The sequence below is a fragment of the Rhopalosiphum maidis genome, chromosome 1 (genome assembly GCF_003676215.2).
Source record: "Rhopalosiphum maidis isolate BTI-1 chromosome 1, ASM367621v3, whole genome shotgun sequence".
Taxonomy (NCBI): domain Eukaryota; kingdom Metazoa; phylum Arthropoda; class Insecta; order Hemiptera; family Aphididae; genus Rhopalosiphum; species Rhopalosiphum maidis.
The window spans coordinates 38,579,868-38,602,574 of record NC_040877.1 but is presented as its reverse complement, the minus strand read 5'-3'; the positions used below and the strand labels follow the sequence as shown (position 1 = coordinate 38,602,574).

General features: G+C 24.3%; 1 protein-coding gene across 1 annotated transcript; it reads left to right on the top strand.

Annotated features, from left to right (window-relative positions):
• The first annotated feature begins 16,979 nt into the window (after positions 1-16,979).
• Positions 16,980-22,678, top strand: LOC113561158 (D-3-phosphoglycerate dehydrogenase). The gene is made up of 8 exons (XM_026967419.1): positions 16,980-17,314; positions 18,059-18,222; positions 20,225-20,290; positions 21,515-21,668; positions 21,741-21,873; positions 21,941-22,047; positions 22,116-22,256; positions 22,439-22,678. Exons 1-8 carry the CDS (start codon positions 17,171-17,173, stop codon positions 22,535-22,537), a joined length of 1,008 nt encoding a protein of 335 aa, XP_026823220.1. The 5' UTR covers positions 16,980-17,170; the 3' UTR covers positions 22,538-22,678.
• The last annotated feature ends 29 nt before the right edge of the window (positions 22,679-22,707 follow it).

Sequence of the window (22,707 nt, the reverse complement as noted above, 5' to 3'; positions counted from 1 at the left end):
AAAATGATTACTATAATTATTGACTGATAATAACATAATGTCCAATCTTTATAGATCAAATGTGTAAGTTTGTAACATATATTGACGTTAGAATTAATTATAATAATTAGTAAAAATAAAAATACTAATAATAGATTACATTTTTTGATGCTATTTCTAGTGTGTCCAAATATTACTTATAACATTAATAAATTAAAACTAAAATACAATTTTTAATTTGATCATTTACGAATTGTACATTTGTACGATGTAGGTAGTAAAGGTAGTTACCTCCCATAAAATAATTATGAATGTACCTACGTTACTACGAAGTGTAGATAAGAATTTGAAATGTCATTTAAAAGTAATGAGTTGATTACTCACGTTGTTCCACATTTATACAGAGTAATTCACCAAGCTCATTTCTCACTCATTATTTTTCTTCAACAAGGCAGTTATTTTAAATCTAATTTTTTAAATTATTAAATACCTTTATTTAAAAATATCAAGAATTTATTTACTACTTGAGGAGTTTTTTTTCTTTTTCAATTTCTAGTATTTAATAATACATCCAATATTACATCTATCTATTTTTTTAAAACCTTTTTGAAGGACTACGGTCTATTATCCTTAATATAAACATCTTGATGGCTAAAAATCTACTCGTTCAAATTTTTAATTATATTATTACAAGTAGGTTCATCCGAATTTTCAAAAATATTATTAATTAAATAATTAACAGAAAAAAGGGTGTTCTTATTTAACAACAAAACGTTTTTCTAACCATTCCTAAAGTGTACTCCTTAAGTGCTATTAGTACTAAGTAGTACAAATATATTTAGAATTTTAAAATATGGTTTATAAGTGTATTTAAAAATTCTAAAAATTAGAATTTTAATAAATGTATTATTAAAAGAAAAAATCGGGATGAATTCATTATTCAGGTAGGTATGTTTGGTAAATTACACATTTATAACGATATTATTCTATTAAAAAAAAAGTTACGTTATGAATAATGGCATTATTTATTGATTTACAGTATATATAAATTGTTAAATTAGCTATGAATTATATTGTAACTCTAACCTCCAACCCCGTTCGATTTATAATTTATAATAGGAGAAATAAATAATATTTTGTAAAACTACTTGCGTATAATGATTCTTACGCGCGGTGGCATACCTTGACTATTATAATAATATTTTATAGATTGTAACAATTTATTGTTTATTTACTTTTGATTTATAATCCACATGTTAGTGTACTATATTACTATATTATTTTAATAATTATTAAATAATAGCAGGTAAACAATATTATACATTTTAACATTTATAGGTACCCTCCATCCCCCGTATAATTGCTAATTTATTTGTATCTGTTTTCTATACATTTATAACTACAATTTTATTATAAGTTTTATTTGTATTAATTAGCATATATATATATATTAACTTTCCCTTACGTTTTATCCTAAATCATATGTTTTAGAAACTATAGAAAGTTTCTATTAGGTACCGTGACAAAATGTATTATTTAGATGAACATTGAACATAGTTATTGCTGTAGAACATATTAATATTTTATAATTGTCTATTCTGTGTCTATACCCTATACCTACTCAACAGGTCTGTTGTTCCATAATGTATGTTTAATAGTCAATACTCAATTGACTAAAAATATACTATTATTCACACATTTTGTAATATTATCGTATTTGACCTACTATTGATAATACATATGACTTATGCCTAATAACTCATAAGTATATCAAAAATAACAAGTATTTATAGGTACAATTTTCATCACTATATTGTCTAAGTGACTGAGTCCAAATAATTAATGCGCTTTTAACATTTAAAATAGTAAAACACGAGCTGCATTTGACATGTAAATTACCGTTACATGCATTATACAAGCAAATTAACCTTGAACAATAGTCAGACACATTTCATGAAAATTTAAATGTTTGGTACCTATTTGTTTTGGTAATTTAAAATACAGGCTAAATCTATATTAGATATTTTATTCTAGTCAATATTTATTTTGTATAGTTAATTTAAAGAATAAACTAATGACTTCTGGTTTTGATGATCGAATGAAAAATTACGAGTGGAAAAAGAACATAGAATTAAACAGTTTGTATACCTACGAATTACAATAAACCCAACTTACAAGATTTTCAATATCAAATAAGTTGGAATAGGCTTTACATATTATTATGTATATTATTATATAGCGCTGCAGAAGAGAGGGGAAGATAAAACAAGTATTGAAGTATTTACCAACAAGCTAAATAAAAAATATTAGAAGGAAGACAACGCGTCAACGCCAAGTGTCAACGTTGGATGGACAGAGTAACAAAGGATAAAAAAAGATTAAGAAGAGAAGAAATATTGAAGAAACAGAAAGTTAATGTTAAAGATCTTTAGTAAAAGCTACGAAAGACCTAAAAGCAGAAGAAAAAAAATTATTATATAGTTATATATGCAGGTACAATAAATAATAAACCATACAGAATTACTATTGTTAACTTACAAAATACAAGTCAATACCAGTAATAATTGAAAATTGTGTATAGGGGGTAAAAAAATTATTACCGTTTATTTTTGAAATAATTTATACATTGATATTTAAACTCGAAACTTGAATAAGACAACACTACAACAGCATATGGGAAATTCATTCATGCATATAAATATAAATAGTGAAAATAAAATATAATTTTTTTTTTTTGAATTACTTACTACAAATTAATAAAATCGATCTTTTTCTATAGTTGTATCGTAAATATTACCAATTCTCTTCTAATTCTTTTTTTTAATTTTCCCGATTAATAATTAAAAGAATATAGTATAAAAATGGGTCGATTGTACCTTTTATTTAAATATAAATCGCTATAAAGAACGTATTAAATTGAATTCAATGATAAATCGTCGGGCGTTGAATAGAAAAAATGATCCGGGGGAAGACGAAGTCGAGATGCCTACCAGTCTATCTTTATTCAGTAATTTATTATAAATGTATTTTATCATTTATTTATATTACTGTTGATAATTTATTTAAAAAAATATATATTATTGTAAAATCAATTTAGGGAACGCTCAAAATCTAAAACAGAAGATATTGCACTACTATTTAATATGTTTTGAGGAACCTCATCATTGAGTAGGTAAAAGGTAATATATGTATATTGTATATACTTAGTGTTAAATTTGAATTCAATGATAATCATAGCTAGCACACAATAATGATCCTAAGCAGAAACTGATGTACATACCAGTTATTGTACTGTTTCTTTAAGGATATTTTATAATTTATTTTTGTGTTACTAATATAATATGATAAATAATCTCTAATTACCTTTACTGTAAATCTGTAATAATGTATTATTATTATAGTATGTTTACAAACTGTATAACTATATACGTAATTCAACTTTAATATAAGTCTGTATATTAGTAGAATATATAGTACCTAATTACTAATAATTAGTTACAAATATTGTAAATTCGTAATAATTATACAGGTATAATGTATATATTATATAGCCATCCCTATGCCAAATAAAAACCGTATTGTATGTAATCAATATTAACATATGTTACACTAATTTAATTTAATCATACTCATTAAACATAATAGTTAAAAAATTGCAATACACACATTTTATTATAAATATAATATAATTAATCAGTAATAAACTCTGATTTAATTTATTTTAGTCAATTTGAAATATAATATGCATCATAATGAATAATTTAAATTATTTAGAAATTAGAAACTGACTTGCAGTAATATAAAAGTTATAGTAAATTTAATAATTATAATCATAATAATTCATAGGTGTATTAATTTTAAATGCTATGATATAAATTATTAGATGTGATACCTCTGCAACATTTTTTTTAAATTTTGTTTCTTGTAGTTTATAATTAGGTACCTATTAATTATGAGTTTATATATGATTTCAATTAACGAATAAAATAAGAAAAAATTTTAATATGACATAGAAAATAAGAAAACAAGATAATATTTATCAAATTATTTCTAATTATCACAATTGGAATTTGATATAAAGTATTGTCTAAACATAAGCAATTGTATTTCTTTTTTAATGAATAATGTTAATCATTAGTTTATTATTAAAGTATATCTGTTTATGTGTACTTATATTGATTATTACAACCTTTAAATGAATACAAATTTTTTAATTGATAAATAAATTGTATATAATCTAAATGCTATACCTACATACCTTTTTTTTCTTTTTTTGATCATTGTTCGATTTCGAACGTTGTGACTTTCATACAAGTATATTATTCTAATATTGGATAAATTAAATTAAATTAATTCAATTTTTTTTTTATTGTATTCTTAATGCTTTTTAATATTAATATTTATGTGAGATTTATTAATCTGGTCTATTAGGAGAAATAGACGAATAGGAAAACTGCCTCTGCTCCTCTTTCCTTCGACTTTTCCTTGTATTATATCTTTTTCAATAACATTTATTCTTATTATACGTGGCTAAAGAATTTTAAAAATTTTCTCTGAATTATGATCAAAATGACGGTCTTAGGCTTATTATTAAGTTTTTATATTATAGATTCATTCGGTCAGTCCATAAGAATTTTGGCATTCTTTTACATGCCGTCATTTCAAATGCTTCTATTCTTCGTTGATAAGTACAGTGAATTTAGGGTTTATGATTGAGAGAAATATGTTAGTGTACCATTGTTTTCTCGTGGTCTTAGCCATACCCACTCTTCGTATGATTTCTTCTCCCGAACCACCTACATTTGATAAAACTGCACCTATAGATATAATATTTTATTTACGCTCTATACCGAGTTAGATAATGGTGCACCCTTAAAAAATCGCGTGAATCAAAATATCCCTTGTTAAAAGCATCTCCGTACTCCATTATAAATATCCCAGTAATATTATCCCTTATTTCATATTTATATATTATTATTATTTATTCTATTGAAAATATTACATGATATAAATATATAATTTTTGTTGATTAATAATATAAATAATTCGGTGTTTTTGGCAATGTATATTTCAATTTACCTATACCTATGTATTTTTAGTGTTAAATGTATATAGGTTAGTTATACTAACATACTAGTATTCTGATTATAATATAATAGTCATGTATGGTTAATGGTTATCCTATTTTCGCTATCTTTATATTAAACCACGTAATCGACTACAATATTAGTATTTGTAATACGAATACCTGAATTTTGATGAAATAATAAAAATGATAAAATACGTCAAAACAGACCGTTGCAACTTTCGATAAGGTAATAACAGCATTACACATGTGCTTTGACTGTTTCTAGTGTTTCTAATCAACTGTTATATTGAATAGAAAATGGAAAAATAGAAAAATGTCAAATTTAATTTTTTTTAATGGCTAAAAAGGTAAAAAGTTACTTGCATACAACGGATATTTACTTAGTTTACACAGATCCAGTGAAAATAAATGTATTTGGTGCTGTGATGAGTTCATAAATTATGAATGTAAAAGACGCTGCCACGTAACTAATGTCGAAGAATTAGGTACTTATATCTAAACAGATTAATACAACATATTAATAAAAATTATGTATTTATATCATATATTATTTTCAATAGAATAAATAATATTAAAAAAATATAAATATGAGTACTATAATGACTATTGCGAATTATATGCTATGTTGCAATGTTGCATCGGGAAAGGGTAGGTACACCATAATTTCTACACTATGTTTATTGCAATTATCCACAAGGGACTTTCCGTCAGTAAGAGCTCAGCCGCTCGATCAGGTCTTCGAATTCGCTTTACCTATATTAAAATATACTCCCTGGAGGAGAATATCCTTTTTATCCCTATAAATAGAATTAATTTTTTTTTATAGTTAAAATTAATCATTTAGATTTGTTATATACTATAATTTATTTATCCTATACATAAACCAGTATATTTTAAAAATAAAAAGGAAAATAGGTATACGCTCTGTTATATAGTAAGTGCTGAATATAATGTTTTGCCATTGAGTAAATTATTATGTATGTTATTATTACTTAAATTCAAATTGAATGATAATAATTTCATTAAATAATAATAATTTAAAAACTTTTTTCTATTGTAATAAAAAATGTCTCCAGACAAAAAAAATACACCATTGTAAAATCAATATATATATATTTTGCTACGCTGGTCTGTATAAGTCCAAATAATTTCTAATTCAACAATGAAAATTAAATGTTATATATTGCTATCAAGGAAAATTACCATAGCCTATAGCTTTAAAATGTATCGTTAAACGCATGATTCAGTAAATATTATAAAGTAACCAAATAAAAATTCTATAGAAAAGCAGGGCAAACATTTTAAATGTGAGATTAAATAATCTGCAACTTTTGATAATAAATAACATGATCTTGTTATAGACCGCACGAAGGTATTTCACAAGATATAGTTATACATGACGTACATATGATATTTTAGGCTTTAGAAATTAATACTGTGTAAACAACGTCCCATGTGGAACTTCTCGAAGATCTAAATAGGTGGAAAGGATTAGGATCTTTGACGTCCTAGTAATATCATGTATATGTCTAAGGATATCCAATTATCCGTGAAACATGGTCTATACATATCCTTATGCTGTTACCTATTAAGGTAGGAAACTTGGTTAATTGATGTGTTGTCCTTCCATGTACCTGAAGTTTCATTGATTTTATCAGACTTTATTTTTACTAAATGGGTTAATCGATAAAACAAACTATTAATTTCACCAATTTGAAATTGTAACTTTACAAAATAAAGTATTGGGAAAATATACTCGTATTAAAAGTTGAGAAATTTCATCTTTCGTTTTTAAGTAACGTGACATAGACACTATTTATAATAATATATTATATAACTACGGTATTATTTATTTAGACCTTCATTTGATATTTTATTATTAGCTGCTTATATCTAATAAAATTAAATTGTACAAATAAATCAAAATCGTTTATCAAGTATAAATTTATATAAATTTTAATGAATTAATAATTATTAAATTAAGGAGTAACTTATAAAAATATAAATTATATATTGGTAAAATTGATAGGTTACAGTTTAAAATAAAATAAAATAATATTTGTTAATATTAATTATAATTTATAATATTATTACATATTTAATATTAACAAACTAAAACATATTGAGGCAATTGAGGCACTTATAGTACAATGCAATCAATATTTTATAATACGAGTGTTACAGCTAAAAATAAATTTAACAATTATTTAAAAATTGAGTCGAGTAAAAATTGGTACATTTTATGAAACGCGGACATTTTTCTCCCAGTATATTTTTGATGTGGACATTTTCCCCCATTTTTTTTTTTTTAAGTTTACTATTTAATAATATTATATTAACAAAAAATGTATAAATCGTCTGTAGTAAGTACTGCAGTAATCATGTATCGGGAGTAAAGGAGGGTCCCAAATAACAGAAACGTATTCTAATACATATTGTTTAATAACTAAATTCAAATCTAATTCAAATGCATTTGAATATTTCTAAAATAAATATTATGATACTAAATATTTGATAGTATTTTGTTATTGTATTATAATTGCACCAAGCATTTAAACAATATTATTATTTTACATGGATATTATGTATGATTATAAGTAGGTTGCTTTACTATATTTAACATTACTTTCAAAATATTTATTCGACATTTTTGACTTTTTGAGTAATTTGATATTCACAATACATTAAACAGCTTGAACTATTATAAGTGCTACCTATACTGTAATCCAATATAGATTATAGAAAAACACTAGTGTTATTTAATCTATAATAAATTATGGGTATAATTCATATTACATACGTAAGTTAGATATACACTTGTACGGAATACGACGGTATTCGTCTATGTATAACAAGTTGTGGAAGTAGTCAGTAAAAAGTACCGAGATAATAAAAATAAAACACTCGTATAAAAAAGATTTTGCATATTAGCAAAAATGCAGAATACGATTTCACTAGAATGTTGAGTTTACGAATTATTGCAAATGGCTTACTAAAATTAATTTGTAAAATAAATGACGTTCGTCAGCTGATCTTTTAATATTGCGATGACAAATACTTAGTTTTATTAACGCGCACGTGCATGTAATTTAAAATATATATATCGTGTGTCAAGGTAATAGAAACATTTTTTTTAAGTTATTTAATATTATATAGTATATTTGTACCTAATGCTTTCAGGTATTCGCACCAACATTTTCAAACTGTACCTACCTATTTTAGCTTGTTTAAAATAGCAATAATTCATGTAAACTATTGTATTTGGTGTGCATTAAATAATTATTATTCATATATCATATATTGTATTTAAATAGATATAGATACAAGTACGGTAGTATGTATAGAAATTAAGTTTCTTAAAGATTACACTTCTCCCAAATTTCTATTGGTTATCTTGTTATTTAATATATGTTTAAGATTTTGATAATAATAAAAATCAAGTTAAACAAAATTAAAATAATATAGCCTCTAAAAGAATTAGTAAATAATTGCACCTATTATTTAATATTTGGATTTTAAACAAAAGTTAGATCTAACACCTATCTTAATATTTTCAAAATATCAACGATTGCTCAGGAAAATAAAAGTTAATTATAATTTATGGCTAATATTAGGCGTGCATTATTTTGAAAAAATAACGAATTCAATGGTTATACTGGATCCAAATCACTAATTTAGGTACTTGGTTCATAATGTTTATATATATATATAGTCAGATGTTTTTAACAATTTCGTTATGTTAAATCAGTTAAGATATCCTGGATATCACACCCATTAATGTGGAATCAATTTTTTGGACTGTTATTGTTGATAATGACTTTTGGGGTGTTATGTTATAATTAGAAGAATTGCAATTATCACAACGTAAGAGATGGTCACTGCGATGGTTTTCACTGATTTTTGTTGAATACGCGTTGTATTATAGAAACCTTTTTGGGCGTGTCCTTTCTTCCGTTTTTTTTCATATGCAGAGTAACACTGCCAGTTTATGATATGTAATTCACAACAGTTTGCAAATTTATCTTTTAATTTTTTTTTCTTATGGTTATGGCAATCTTCTATTTTATGCTGTTCGCTGCATTTCACACATATACACAGATTATTTTGTAAAACTGAAACCTGAAGTCTGAAACTTTGAACTCCAAAGAATTCCATTCTTTTCTTGTATTCAGATTTATAAAATGTAAAACACGCACGAAAATAAAGGGCAACAGTTAAAAACCGTTGAACCCACGTGGCTTAGAAAACAACTGTACCAAAAGGTATTAAAATAGTATTGTATAATAATTGTATTATAAATAGTAGGTAGATATATATGATGTACTATGATGACGATCGACTTTTAAGCACTAATAAATTAAACGTTTATTGATAATTAAATAAATATAGGTATTTTTTAACATAAGTAATATAATGACTTTTTTAAGGATTTTCTCTTAATTAACTCATTACTATATGCTCAATTCATATAAATAAAAACAATTTTGGTTCATTAATATTTACAATTTTTGATAAGGAATACTATTCGATACATGATACATCAAATGCAAGATGACCCTTGATAGTTTCATATGTTTCTGTTTCTGTAAATTGCAATACCTAAGAAAAACTTTAAAAATAACATTGAAATTTTCCAATATTATAGGTATAAATATTAAAAATGTAATAAATACGATAGATTAATCCTGTAAGATCTATAAATAGAACCTAATACCTAATACCTTGTACTTATGAAGTTTCTAATAAGTTGTTATTTTGTACAAAATGCATGGTCAAAATAATTTTTTTTTAAAGTTTTAAGTTCAAATTTTACAAATTATTTTGTTGTTAAACAATTATTATTATTAAACAATACATTTTTATAACCAAAAATTTAAATAATATACACATTTTTTTTATTGATTTTTTAATTCGATATAGATTATTAGATAATATTCAATAAAAGAATAATGATTTTAGTTATTTTGTTGTAATTTAAAACTATTATTATATTTTATACACACAATATTTTTAAATACGAAAAAAATATATTTTGTACTGCTTGAAATAGTACAAATAATATCTTTATTTTGGTTAGATTACATATGCTTGTTATATATATTTAGGGACTAGGGGTAAATTTTAGTGTAAATTGATTACAAGCGTCTATAGTCGATGATGGATGATTAAACACATCCTCCACTGATTATTAAATTATAATATTTTTCTCTAAGATTCACAACATTTTGAAAATTAATTTAAATGATTTATTATTGTATGGTCTTACCAGTTACTATACATTATAATTAATAAACTATAGTATAGATATATAAAGTTAATTATTGTCATTGGTCTTACGCTACAGGTACACGGGGTATTACATAGGCACATCGCAATAGTCATCGGTATACTATGTAGCGTGTATGCAACCGTGTTGCCGTCTATTATCTGAAACATTAAGAAACGAGATAAAATAATATTATTTCATTCTATATAAATTATAATATTAGAATGCCCTTATTTTATTCGTTAATTGTATCATCCATCCATCGTATTTACCAATAATATTACACTTATCACCTATGTAGTATGTACGACCTAATAGGTATTATAATACTATAGTAAAATTATTAAATATTTTTTTTTACGTTATACACTATATATATTACATATTGCTAATTGGTAAACGAAAATAAAAACCCCCCCCAAAAAAATAAAAACGGGACTTTTTACGCAAAAACAGTTTTTATCAAATCGATATTTTATTTTGTTGCAATTCAAAAACAATTATTTTAACTTTTTTTTTCATAAGAAATTGATGTTTAAATTTTAATGAGATCACGAACATAACACGAACAAAATAATTTAAAAAGAATGGCAATTTTAATTATCTTGACATTTTATTGTAATTCAACCGTTGGTACCTAAAACTTTAGTATATTCTACTATTATATTTTATATACAAAAATAATATTTTTTTATATATTTAAATTAATTTTAAGCTATTGCTCATTTATACTCAAACACACTCACCCTCTACGATAAGTCGGCTATTTAATCAACAATTTATAATTATATTAAATTATATAAATATTTTAATATTTATAATAGTATACTATTAATTATTATAGTAATTAAATAAATAATAGATTTAATAAAAAAAAAATACGTACAAATAATACTAATAGAAATATAAATTACTTTAATAGCAATATTCAAAAATTGTATGAAATATTTTATTAATAATATAGGCTTACATATCGTCTTCGCTTAGAATCGTATATTATGCAAAATGATTATTCATCATTGAATCATTAAATTCAAAATTGACAAATATACATTACAGTGGCTATAAGAAATGAAAAGGTACCCTCGATACTACCTATAAAATATATTTGGAGTGGTTACCTACTTTCCCCCTTTTTATAAATTTTTAAGTAAATACATTTTGTCCCTGCGCTTGATAATTTTATTACGTGCGGTAAAACAATTGTTCGATGTCCAAAACGAAAGTTGACTATGAAAATCGATGAAAACCGATTTAATTGCTGGTTGGGGTCTAATAGAACCGTAGACAAAAATCAATCGCCACCTAAGGTTACTCTTATTTGAGATATATCTTATAAGCTTATAGGCCTATACGAACAATAAGACCTGTTCACCTTACGTCAACCTGCAATTTTTCAGTAGTTGCCATGGCTATCACAAATCATAAAACACAAAAATGTTACCTCTTAATACCTTAAGGAAATTAAAGGATATTAGGGACTATCGACTATTGTTAATATAATATACTGTCGTATTGAACACTTTGCGGCAGCTGGTCAGCGTTGATTGCTCTATCTATAAAATATGAACACGACAAACATATAATACTACAACGTGACGGTAAATTGGCCTCGGGAGCCAAGTCTAATTATTTATGTCTATAACTATATACAATAGATTCATGTCTTGCGCGGCTTACTAGTTAGGTACTTTAGGAAATTATTAAAAGTTATATTAGAAATTATTATTTAGTATTTACTAATTAGCTAGGTGCCTAGGTACCTATTTTAACTTTTATTTATGCTTATAAATGAATGAACATTTGCAGTTTAACATTAGTTACGGTTTATTATAGCGGTAGTGTCATATAGTAACTAATAAGTAATAAGTAATAACAATAGCTAGGTATTGCTTATTGGTGGAGCCGGTAGAGGTATATTTAAGATTTGCATGAAGAGGATGATAAGGCATATGATCAAACTTTTTTTAATATATACAAATCTACTTTTTTTTTATAATATAATATTTCGATGTGCCAATAGGCGTCTTCCCCTCTCCTGATCTTACTCCTATACTTGTATCATTATAATCTCATTTGCTTATTGTAAATAGTACAACACTTTTTAAAATACATATTGTAAATAAACCTTTTTCTTTTAAAAATAGATAAAAATAATATTATAATTTATGCTATTATAATATATAGGCATATTACGTGTATCATATATATAAATATACTACGTTGTAATATAAAATACTTATATCTAAGCTATTAGTGATAATTTATAACAAACCAATAAAAAATATTATTTTTTTTATTATTTATTATTCGCAAAACGTTATTAATAATTATTAACTGACAACTTTCGCCTATATAAATATGATATATATATGTATATACTAGAAGTATAAGCTTGGTTAAATTGTGTTTAACTCCTATTTCACCACTTTAAAAGTTCAATTTTCAAAAATCCTTTCTTATAACGGACGCCTACGTTATAATAAAATAATTATCTGTATTCCAATATTCAGCCTAATCTGTTCAGTAGTTTTTTTCTCAATGTAAAAGATCAATAGCGTATGTACTATTATAAAATATTATTTATTATTATAAAAAACGTATAACATGAATATGACACACATATTGACATACATATAATATATATATATTTTTAATTGAATTCTGTTGAATGTTTTGAGTTACTTCAATTTTTGAAGTTGCAGTATTTAAAAAAAAATATAGGGTTCTTAGGGGTCACTGATTCAAGGATATTTGTTAGAGTATACCTATGACTTTTATTTATCATAAAAATAGTAAATAGATAAAATGAATAATGATAATTATAATAAGTTGATATATGTATATAGTCGTATAGATATATTTTACATGCATTAAATATTTATACCCGTTTCCATTGTTATAATTTAAAGTTCCTATATGTTAGTGTCGTTAGTAATATATATTTGTATTATAAGAATAAAACATGTACCTACCTCCTATTTATTTAAAAAATGCATACATTTCTCTTCAGTTATCTTTTCATTAAAAATATTATTCTCCCTTATCGATGATAACTTTCCCCTCAACATTTTAGAAAATAAAATTAAACAAAATATTCAAACAGGTTTAACGTTAAATACTCAATTAAAAATTTGAAAGTAAAATTAGTGACTTATTTAACGTATGTACCTTTTATATATAATATATAAACATAAGCTATTTACGCCTTGCAATAAAGTGTTTAACTGGTTTGTACCCATCATTTTTCGTTAGTAACTTTTCTTCATACAAATAGCTTAATATAATCTTACTTGAACTTTTAAATTATAAACAAATTTTAAGGCTTAACACGATACTATACCAAGAATACCAACGTTTTCCATTTGCCAAGATCCTTTGGCCATTTTTATTATCATATTATCGTTCACTTTTGTTGCATCCAATGTGGATATATATATATATATATATCCACCTTAGTTGCAACTTTACCACTTTATATGACATATATATATATATCCATCGTTGAAAGTGTCACGGATTATTTTTTGGTTCTTAATCAATGCGTCTCAAACAAGTCCCGTCAGCTTTCCAAACGTTAAATATCTCAAAGAAAAACGATAGAAATTAACGTATTATTTTCCAATATTTGGTTTATGATAATCCTACTTAACTTTGAAAATAAAAAAAAAAATTGGAAAATATGAAATAGAGGTAATGTTAAAATAGAGGGAGGCAAACCCAAAATACTAAAGAACATAATAATTAATTTTTATATTAAGTTGATATAGCCGATGGAGGGGCATGGCCCATTGCCTCCCCCATAGTTATGCCATTGGTTACAGTAATGCAGCGTTTCCCAAACTCTTGTTTGAGCTGGCTCGGTTATTAATATTTTTTCTCTTCGTGACCCACCAAAATATTTTACATTTATCATTGTGTAAAAAAAGGCAAAATAAAACACATTTTAATGTCCACATAGAATCTTATAATAAAATTGGAGCGTTACTTAATAACAACAATATAATAATGAATTTATTTTTACTAAAAAGTTCAAATGATAAATAATAAAATTTAATATGAAAATTTTATTAAATTCTGCGACCCGGTATTATATTTTCGTGGCCCGGTAGTGGGTCGCGACCCACTATTTGGGAAACGCTGCCGTAATGGATTACATGTTGAATTTGAATTCATTGATAATTGATAAGTAATTGCATATGAAAAACGGGGCGAATGTAATTTGCGTCAAAAACAAACTAAAGAAAAAAATACTTATGTAATTTGCGCTACAATTGAAAATTAATTATTGGTAATTTATATCACTTTTTAAGGTAATAGTTTGCTCCAGATAAAACTCAATAAAAGGGCATTATGTAATCGGCGCCATCTTGTACCTTCAAAAATTGTAGTGTAAACCATTATTCGCCTTATTCAAATTGTAATTTGCATCACTTTTAAAAAACTAAACAATCCTTTTAACAGATGAACATATTGTTTTTTTAGTTATACATTTCTAGAAAATTATTTAATTTAAATACAATTTCTGTTATTAAAAAAACATATAAAAGTCAGTCATATTATAATTATAAATAAATGTATATAAGTATAATTAAATTTCAACAATTGAAGCTTAAAAGTGTGGCGCAGATTAAATATTCCATTTCATTTTCTGTCGTGGGGCTAATTACTAAAATACATTTTTAGATGTGGCGCAAAATACATGTTATTTCTTATATATTGGCAATTATTTTAGAATTGGCACCTAATACGTGGTACTTAAACATTATTAAGTATAAATAAACAATAGCCAAACATTTTATTTAGTAAATACGTCACAATAAATTAATTAATTTATAAATAAATAACAACATTAATTATATTGTTATAATTTAAAAACATTATTTGTGGAAACTTAAAAACTTTTACGTATATTATATTATTATGGATTTTACTGTACCCAGCAACAGGGGCGACTAATGTTATAAGAATACTAGGAACGACTGCTCCTGCCCCGAAAATGAAGAAGAAAAAATGTTTTAAATTGAACAGGTTTAATCATAATTTATAACAGAAAATTGATCATTCAAGATTCAAGTGAAAATAATTGTATCTATATCATAAAATCTAAAAGTTAATGAAAAATTTAACTAAAGAAGAACCTAAAAATATTACATTGGTCTCATTAAATTTAGTTAGTGGATGGGTGGATTGTTTTGAAACTTGCTCCTTGAGTTTGAAAACTCAAGCCGCCAGTGCCCAGCAATGATATTTTTAATTTATTTTAAGATATTATTTATTTATAATATATTTATACTATATGATTACTTTGAACCTATTTTTACTGTAATACGGTATTTACAAAATATCAGAAATGTGTTATTAAATTGTAAGTTACATTATTAGTTTGTAACATAATTTGATATAATATGATATAAATATATATGATAATAACAAATTAATACTAATAATATAATAAATGTAAAATGCATTATTTTCAAAAAAAATATGTCAATCTAGTATCTAATTAAATTTACCAATTATTTTCTTTATATTTTTAAGTCCAAATGTCGAGTAATAATAAAATATAAAATCAATATGTAAAACCTTAAAAAATATTATTCTCTTTAATATTTGTAATAAGTAAAATAATTCTAAGATTTCTCAAAAAATCATAAAAAAATTATTTTACATGAATGCATTTTATCTACGTCAAGCGCGTGAAGTAAAAAAAAATAATTACGTAATGAATATAAACAGTTTTTTTTTATACCAATGTAAAATGGATATTGAAAAGTAAACCTAAGAAATAAGATTTTTATTTCTTTTTCTATTACTGTAATATCTATCTATAAATATTCTTTAATGTACCATAAAATATAGGTAGTTTGGAACCAATATCAAATTTGTAAATATTTAAAATATTGTATATTATTAGTTTAAAAATAAAAGTATACATTTAAATTTTTAATTAAAGTATTTAAATACTGGTACTCAGATATTTAACAATACTGATACAGTGATACAATAGTAGAATATATAATTTAATATTTCTTAGGAATAAATAAAAACTATAAAAACATATCATTAGGTACTCATTACAAAATGTTAATAATATCACTTTAAAAACATTTATACATTTCCTAAATATTAGGCAAACTATAGTATAGTAAGCAGTTTAAAGCTTTATATATAGGTACGTAGGTATAGGTATGTAGGTAATTTTGAAAATCACAAAAACATTTTTTTAAAGTAAATATGTTCTTTAGCAAAAAAAATGCTTGGTTTATTCTATATCTGTTCTGATTATACACTATATATATATGTATATAGTAATTAATATTATTATGTTAATCAATTTATCATTTCTTTAATAATTCTACATAATTCTACATATGGTTCCATACAATATGTATAATATATAATAATCATGTGCATCGTAATAAAATAATTATGATACTTGGGTCAAAGACCAAACCAATTGAAAAAAAAAGATTATTTTTATCAAAAGTGATTATAAAAATAATCGAGTTAAAATTTAAGATTGCAAATAATTAGTACCTATACTTATTACTATACTTATGAATATAGTAATATACTTCGTCTCTTCGATAAGAAATACCAATTGAAATTGCTCGATCGTAAAAAAGACAAAAACTGCCGTCTGTAGAGATTTAGAACCACTCACCACTCGTGTCGTCCAAACCAGTTCGACCACTTTATTGTTCACTCTCGATAGTCAATACACTCGGAGGCAACAGACAACAGTGAACAGCACATTCAGTGTATTCGACAATCGACATTCGTATATCACTTTTGTCACTCTTCACTCTTGTCTCATACACTCATCGGCAAACATGTCCAGTCCGCGTGTGTCCATAAAAAAGGTACTCATCAGCGATGCCTGTGATCCTTCTTGTGCTACACTTCTTGAAAAAAATGGTATTCAAGTTCAATCAAAATACAAATTGCCAACTGATGCTCTTATAGCAGAGTTAAAGGTAATATTTTAATTACTATTTCGTCATTTATTATACCGTAGTAATCAAGTACTAAATTTTAATGCCGGTTTGCATTATCAATCACTTTACATATTATTACCTACTGGTCTAATGATCCAATGAAATAATCAATTTTGTATGTAACTTAGTAAAGCTATAATTAGGTACATAGGTAATGTAAAATAATTATATTGTGTCCTCTGTCTTATAGTGTGTGCATACCTATTGCTCATAATATCATATAATATTGTAAATAGGTATTTAATTTTTTTTTCTAGTTTTTAATCTTTAGGTAATTTGGTTTAACAGTATTTTTTTAATCAGCTTAGAGTGGTAGATCTTAAATTTTAGTATGAGAAATATAGATAAAATAATATTTTACTGCCTTATAGTTTTGAAATAAATTTATTTTGACATTTTTGTAGTTCTATTTTTAGTCATTTTAGGTGTAGGTTTGATCTGTAACATATAATGGTGGTAGCACAAAAAATAATTTAGTATTTTCTGATGTAGTCTGTTGTCTACTAAATAAATTACTATAAAGTGATTTCCTTTTAGCTTCTGCAAGTAGTTCAGTCTTACTGCAGTCAGCCTCATTATAATTTATACAATTTACCTAAAGTACCTATTTATTTATATAATTTGTATTTAACATAAGTTTTATTTAAAATAGTGTGGTAAATTCTTAAATATAATAATTATCATGGAAAAAAATAATTTAATTCAAATAACTTAATATCTCAGGATGGATTATATGAAGGATTGGTTGTTCGTTCAGATACAAAAGTAACTAAGGAAGTAATAGAAGCTGGAGCCCAGTATGGCCTTAAAGTTATTGGGAGAGCTGGAACAGGTGTTGACAATATTGATTTAAATGCTGCAACTGATGCAGGAATATTAGTCCTAAAGTAAGTTCAAAGTTGAATTGTATAACCTAATATAATTTTTATTATATCTAGTAAGTAATGTATTTATCATATGTAAGTAATCAATGTAGACATCAGTTTGTTAATTTAAGGCACCAGTATAATAATCAGATATATCAATTTTTTTTTCAAAAAAAATCCAAGAGAAATTTTCAAAAAAATTGGTAAATGAACCAAAATTTGAAAAATTGATATTGTTCTTTTTGTAAAAACATAATTAAAAAATTATATAATTTTGATAGTTGCATTTCCAATAGTTATAACAAAAAGTTATGTTCAATTCTGATTTTGGAGAAATGTTTGCCAGTCCTAGAACCCTTTGTAATTGCTTATAAATTATAATAGTTTAATGATTAAAATTTAATATGGCCCACTTATGTATGCTCGATAACTTGCTAGTTTCTATCTGTGGCTTCATATATATATACAGATAACAAATTTCATATAATATAATATAATATAATCATTTAATTTTTTTATTTATTAAATACTAACATTAATTAAAATGTATAAATGATTAACTTAATAAATGCCACTTGAATTAGTTGTATAAATATGCTTACAAGTTAATACATATTAACATATTTAATAATTTTAATAATATATTTTTAAGTGGTTAGTCATATCTAATTTCAGATAAAATTTAGCTATGTGTCTGATGTTAATTATTGTGATTTTTTCAAACATTTTAGTAATTAAAAAGATTATAATAGATACATATTAATATCATACATTGGTCTTGGTAGATAAAAATATAATTTATAGTAACATAATACATATCTAAAGATTTTAAAGTGTTTGATGTGCCCAATTGAAGTGTTAATTTTTCATTAATAACAATCTATTACATAGATACCTAACCTACTTGTTAATATTTGTTGAGTATTTAATTACCAATACAATTATCATTTTTGTACAATGATTTATGATTTTATCATATTTTAAGTTGAAAATTAAAATGTATTTTTAATGTATCATCTAAAATGGTTTTTGTAATAAAAAATAATTGTATTAATTTTATATTACTATTTAATATTATATTTTAGATTTGCTTGTGTTATTTAATTATTTTTAAATGACATATTATCAACTATAAATAATTCAAACCATTAAATCAATTTTTCACACCAATTTAAATATGTATAATTAATTTGTTTAAGCATGCATTATAATATGATTTTTAAATAAAATGTTTAGTATATTGTACAATTTATTATCTTTTAATAATACAAGTACAATTTTAAATTTATTTTAAGATTTCCAAACATAGTTGAATTTAATTTAAATGTTATTAACTTGTAGCAATAAGTGTGAATAATATATTACCAATTTAATTTTCCCGAGTTTAGGGTACTTTGATAACTAACTGAAAATTCAAAAATTTTAATAAAAATTGATGTTTATGCATATTTTACAAATAGCAAAAGTGGATTCATATTTTCATATATTGAGTTTTGTAATAGATTTATTCAAAATAATATATGTATACTAATACAGCTAGATTTTTTTTATTGTTACTAATTATTAAGCTTCAACATTATGGTTATTAACTGGGGAAAATGTTATTATGGCAGGGTAGTGTACCACTGTACCAGTAGTGTACGTTAGGTTGGTTGGTTTTTGGAACACGTATTCTTGTATGACAATTATATTATGTTATTTACTAATTAGTCTTTATGAAACAATAAATAAATTATAAAACATTTAATAATATTAAAAAAATGTATAAAATAATTTTAGCATATAGGCGAACACCCCAAATTTATTTGCAATTATGAAGGGCTTTGAAATTTAAGCTTCCAGACCTAACCACTGTATTTTTACTTTGATTAAATTATTACTTACATTTTTGAAAAATCATATTAAATAATTTTATTTAACCTAGTAATCCCATATAGTTATCAACCCCTTCTTAAAATGCTTGTATTCTTTTTATTATAATTATTATTTTTTGTAGTTCTAACTTTATCATTTTTTATTTTAGTACTCCTGGTGGAAACTCAAATAGTGCTTGTGAATTGACATGTTCATTAATATTGTCATTGGCTCGGTAAGTTTAAATTTTAACATCTATTTATATTTTTAACTTATACCAGACATAAATCAACTATCTTTATTTAACATAATTTTGTTATATATTCTATACATTGAAATTGAAGTTTAAATTTAGTCAATAGATCATATTAGCCTAGAACCTAATAATAAACCAACCTTTTTAATTGATTATTTTTTAGCTAGCCTTTACATAAAATATGTATGGTTATTATATAATATATAATAAATATTAAAGTAAGCACATAATCAATGATCTAAGGAAAAAATGTAACTAAGTAATCACTAAAGTAATTAATATTACATTCTTTAAATTTTTTATGTTAAGTTACATGAAAAATTGATTAATTTTATTAGTTCAATAAAATTTAATGAACCAATCATAGGCCACTAGATCATGTTTAAGGGACTTTTAATTCACTATTGATTTATTAAATGTTTAGTGATTGTTCATGCAACCTAGAATTAGTATTTTTTTTTTTTTAATTAACTCATCAAGACATCAACTTAAGTTAGAAAAACTAAAACATGTTGTTTTTATTTTGTATTAATAGTACTTGGTACAATTACACATACATATATACTAGGCACATTTAAGTTTATTTTTTTAGTTTTTATTAATTTATTTAATACTAAAAAAACTATACAATACAAAATCAATCTTATTTTGATTTAAAATATATACTAAAAATCCTAAATTGTAATTATAATTGGTAGTGAGTATAATATACTATTATACATAATATATTTTTAAATTTGATTCTACATAGAACTAACTATTTTCTATGTCTAAAGTAATTGATAACGTATCTATAAAGTATTTGCAGGGCCCATTATGATATTAACTTCTGCTGGACCATAATATAACTATAAACTATAGTTAAATAAAGTGTGAGGATCTACATCAATACATCATATAGATGTTATAGGCATAAATCACTAAATGGCGGCCCACAGACAAAGATTAAATAACACATATTACAACAACATTATATTTGTTATTATTGTAAACTAATATTTTTGTTAAATATTATTGGTTTTTAAATAATGTAAATATCTACTTAGAATTTTGATAGCCCTCGGAAAATTTTCAGATTCTTAATGTAGCCCTTCAAAAATATTAATTGGTGACACCTGTTATAGAGAATGTTAACAGTTGGATAATACTCGCATTATTTTACTAATCTAACATTAACCTTGACGTATAACGTTTTACATTTAGAAATGTGCCTCAAGGATGTCAATCATTAAAAGAAGGAAGATGGGATAGAAAACTCTACATGGGGACTGAAATCAAGGAGAAGACTATTGGTATACTTGGTTTAGGTAGAATTGGTCGTGAAGTGGCTTATAGAATGCAAGCATTTGGTATGAAGGTACATCAATAAAGAACAACAGTAATTTTTAAAATAAAATAACATAAAATGTATGACTTTTTGTATTTATAGACTGTAGGATATGATCCATTTATCAACAAAGAAGCTGCAGCAAAATTTGGAGTAGAATTATTAACTTTAGAACAAATTTGGCCTATTGCTGATTATATTACTATACACACACCTTTGATTGAACAAACAAAAAGTGAGTAATTATACTAAACATTTATGTTAATTAATAAATGATATTAAACATTATTTATTTTAATTAGATTTGATTAATGATGATGTATTCAATAAATGTAAAAAAGGAGTAAAGATTATTAATGTAGCTAGAGGTGGTATTGTGGATGAAGCTGCACTTCTAAGAGCTTTGAATGTGAGTTGAATAATTTTATTCAGCATTTTAATTTTTCAATTGATGTTAATATCTGGTTAAATTAATAGGATGGAAAATGTGGTGGTGCCGGATTGGATGTTTTGACAGAAGAACCACCCAAAAGTTCTGAACTTAAGACTCTTATTTCACATTCAAAAGTTATTGCCACTCCTCATTTGGGAGCTTCTACTCTTGAAGCACAAGTTAAAGTAAATTGAGTCACTTTAATATTTATATTATATAATTATTATGATTTATGACTGATTCATTATATATTTCTTATTACTAAATAATCAAAATCAGAATCAGAAAAATGTTTCTGATTAATACATTTATTAAAACAAGTTGAATTTGTAATCATAGAATTATTATTAATTATGTATTATTTCAGGTTGCTGAAGAAGTTGCACAACAATTTGTTGCATTAACAAATCCGAGCAGTAATTATTCCTTAAGCGGATTGGTCAATAAATTAAAAAATGGAGCATAATATAATTTTTAATGTTAACACTGTTATTATTGTAACAACTAATTTAATTATTATAACTATAAAACCATAGTTGTTTTATTATACATACAATGTTTACATTAAATCTACTATCATAATAAACGACTCATTTATTAGACTTTATTTTAGTTATCTAAATTAACTTCAGCAGG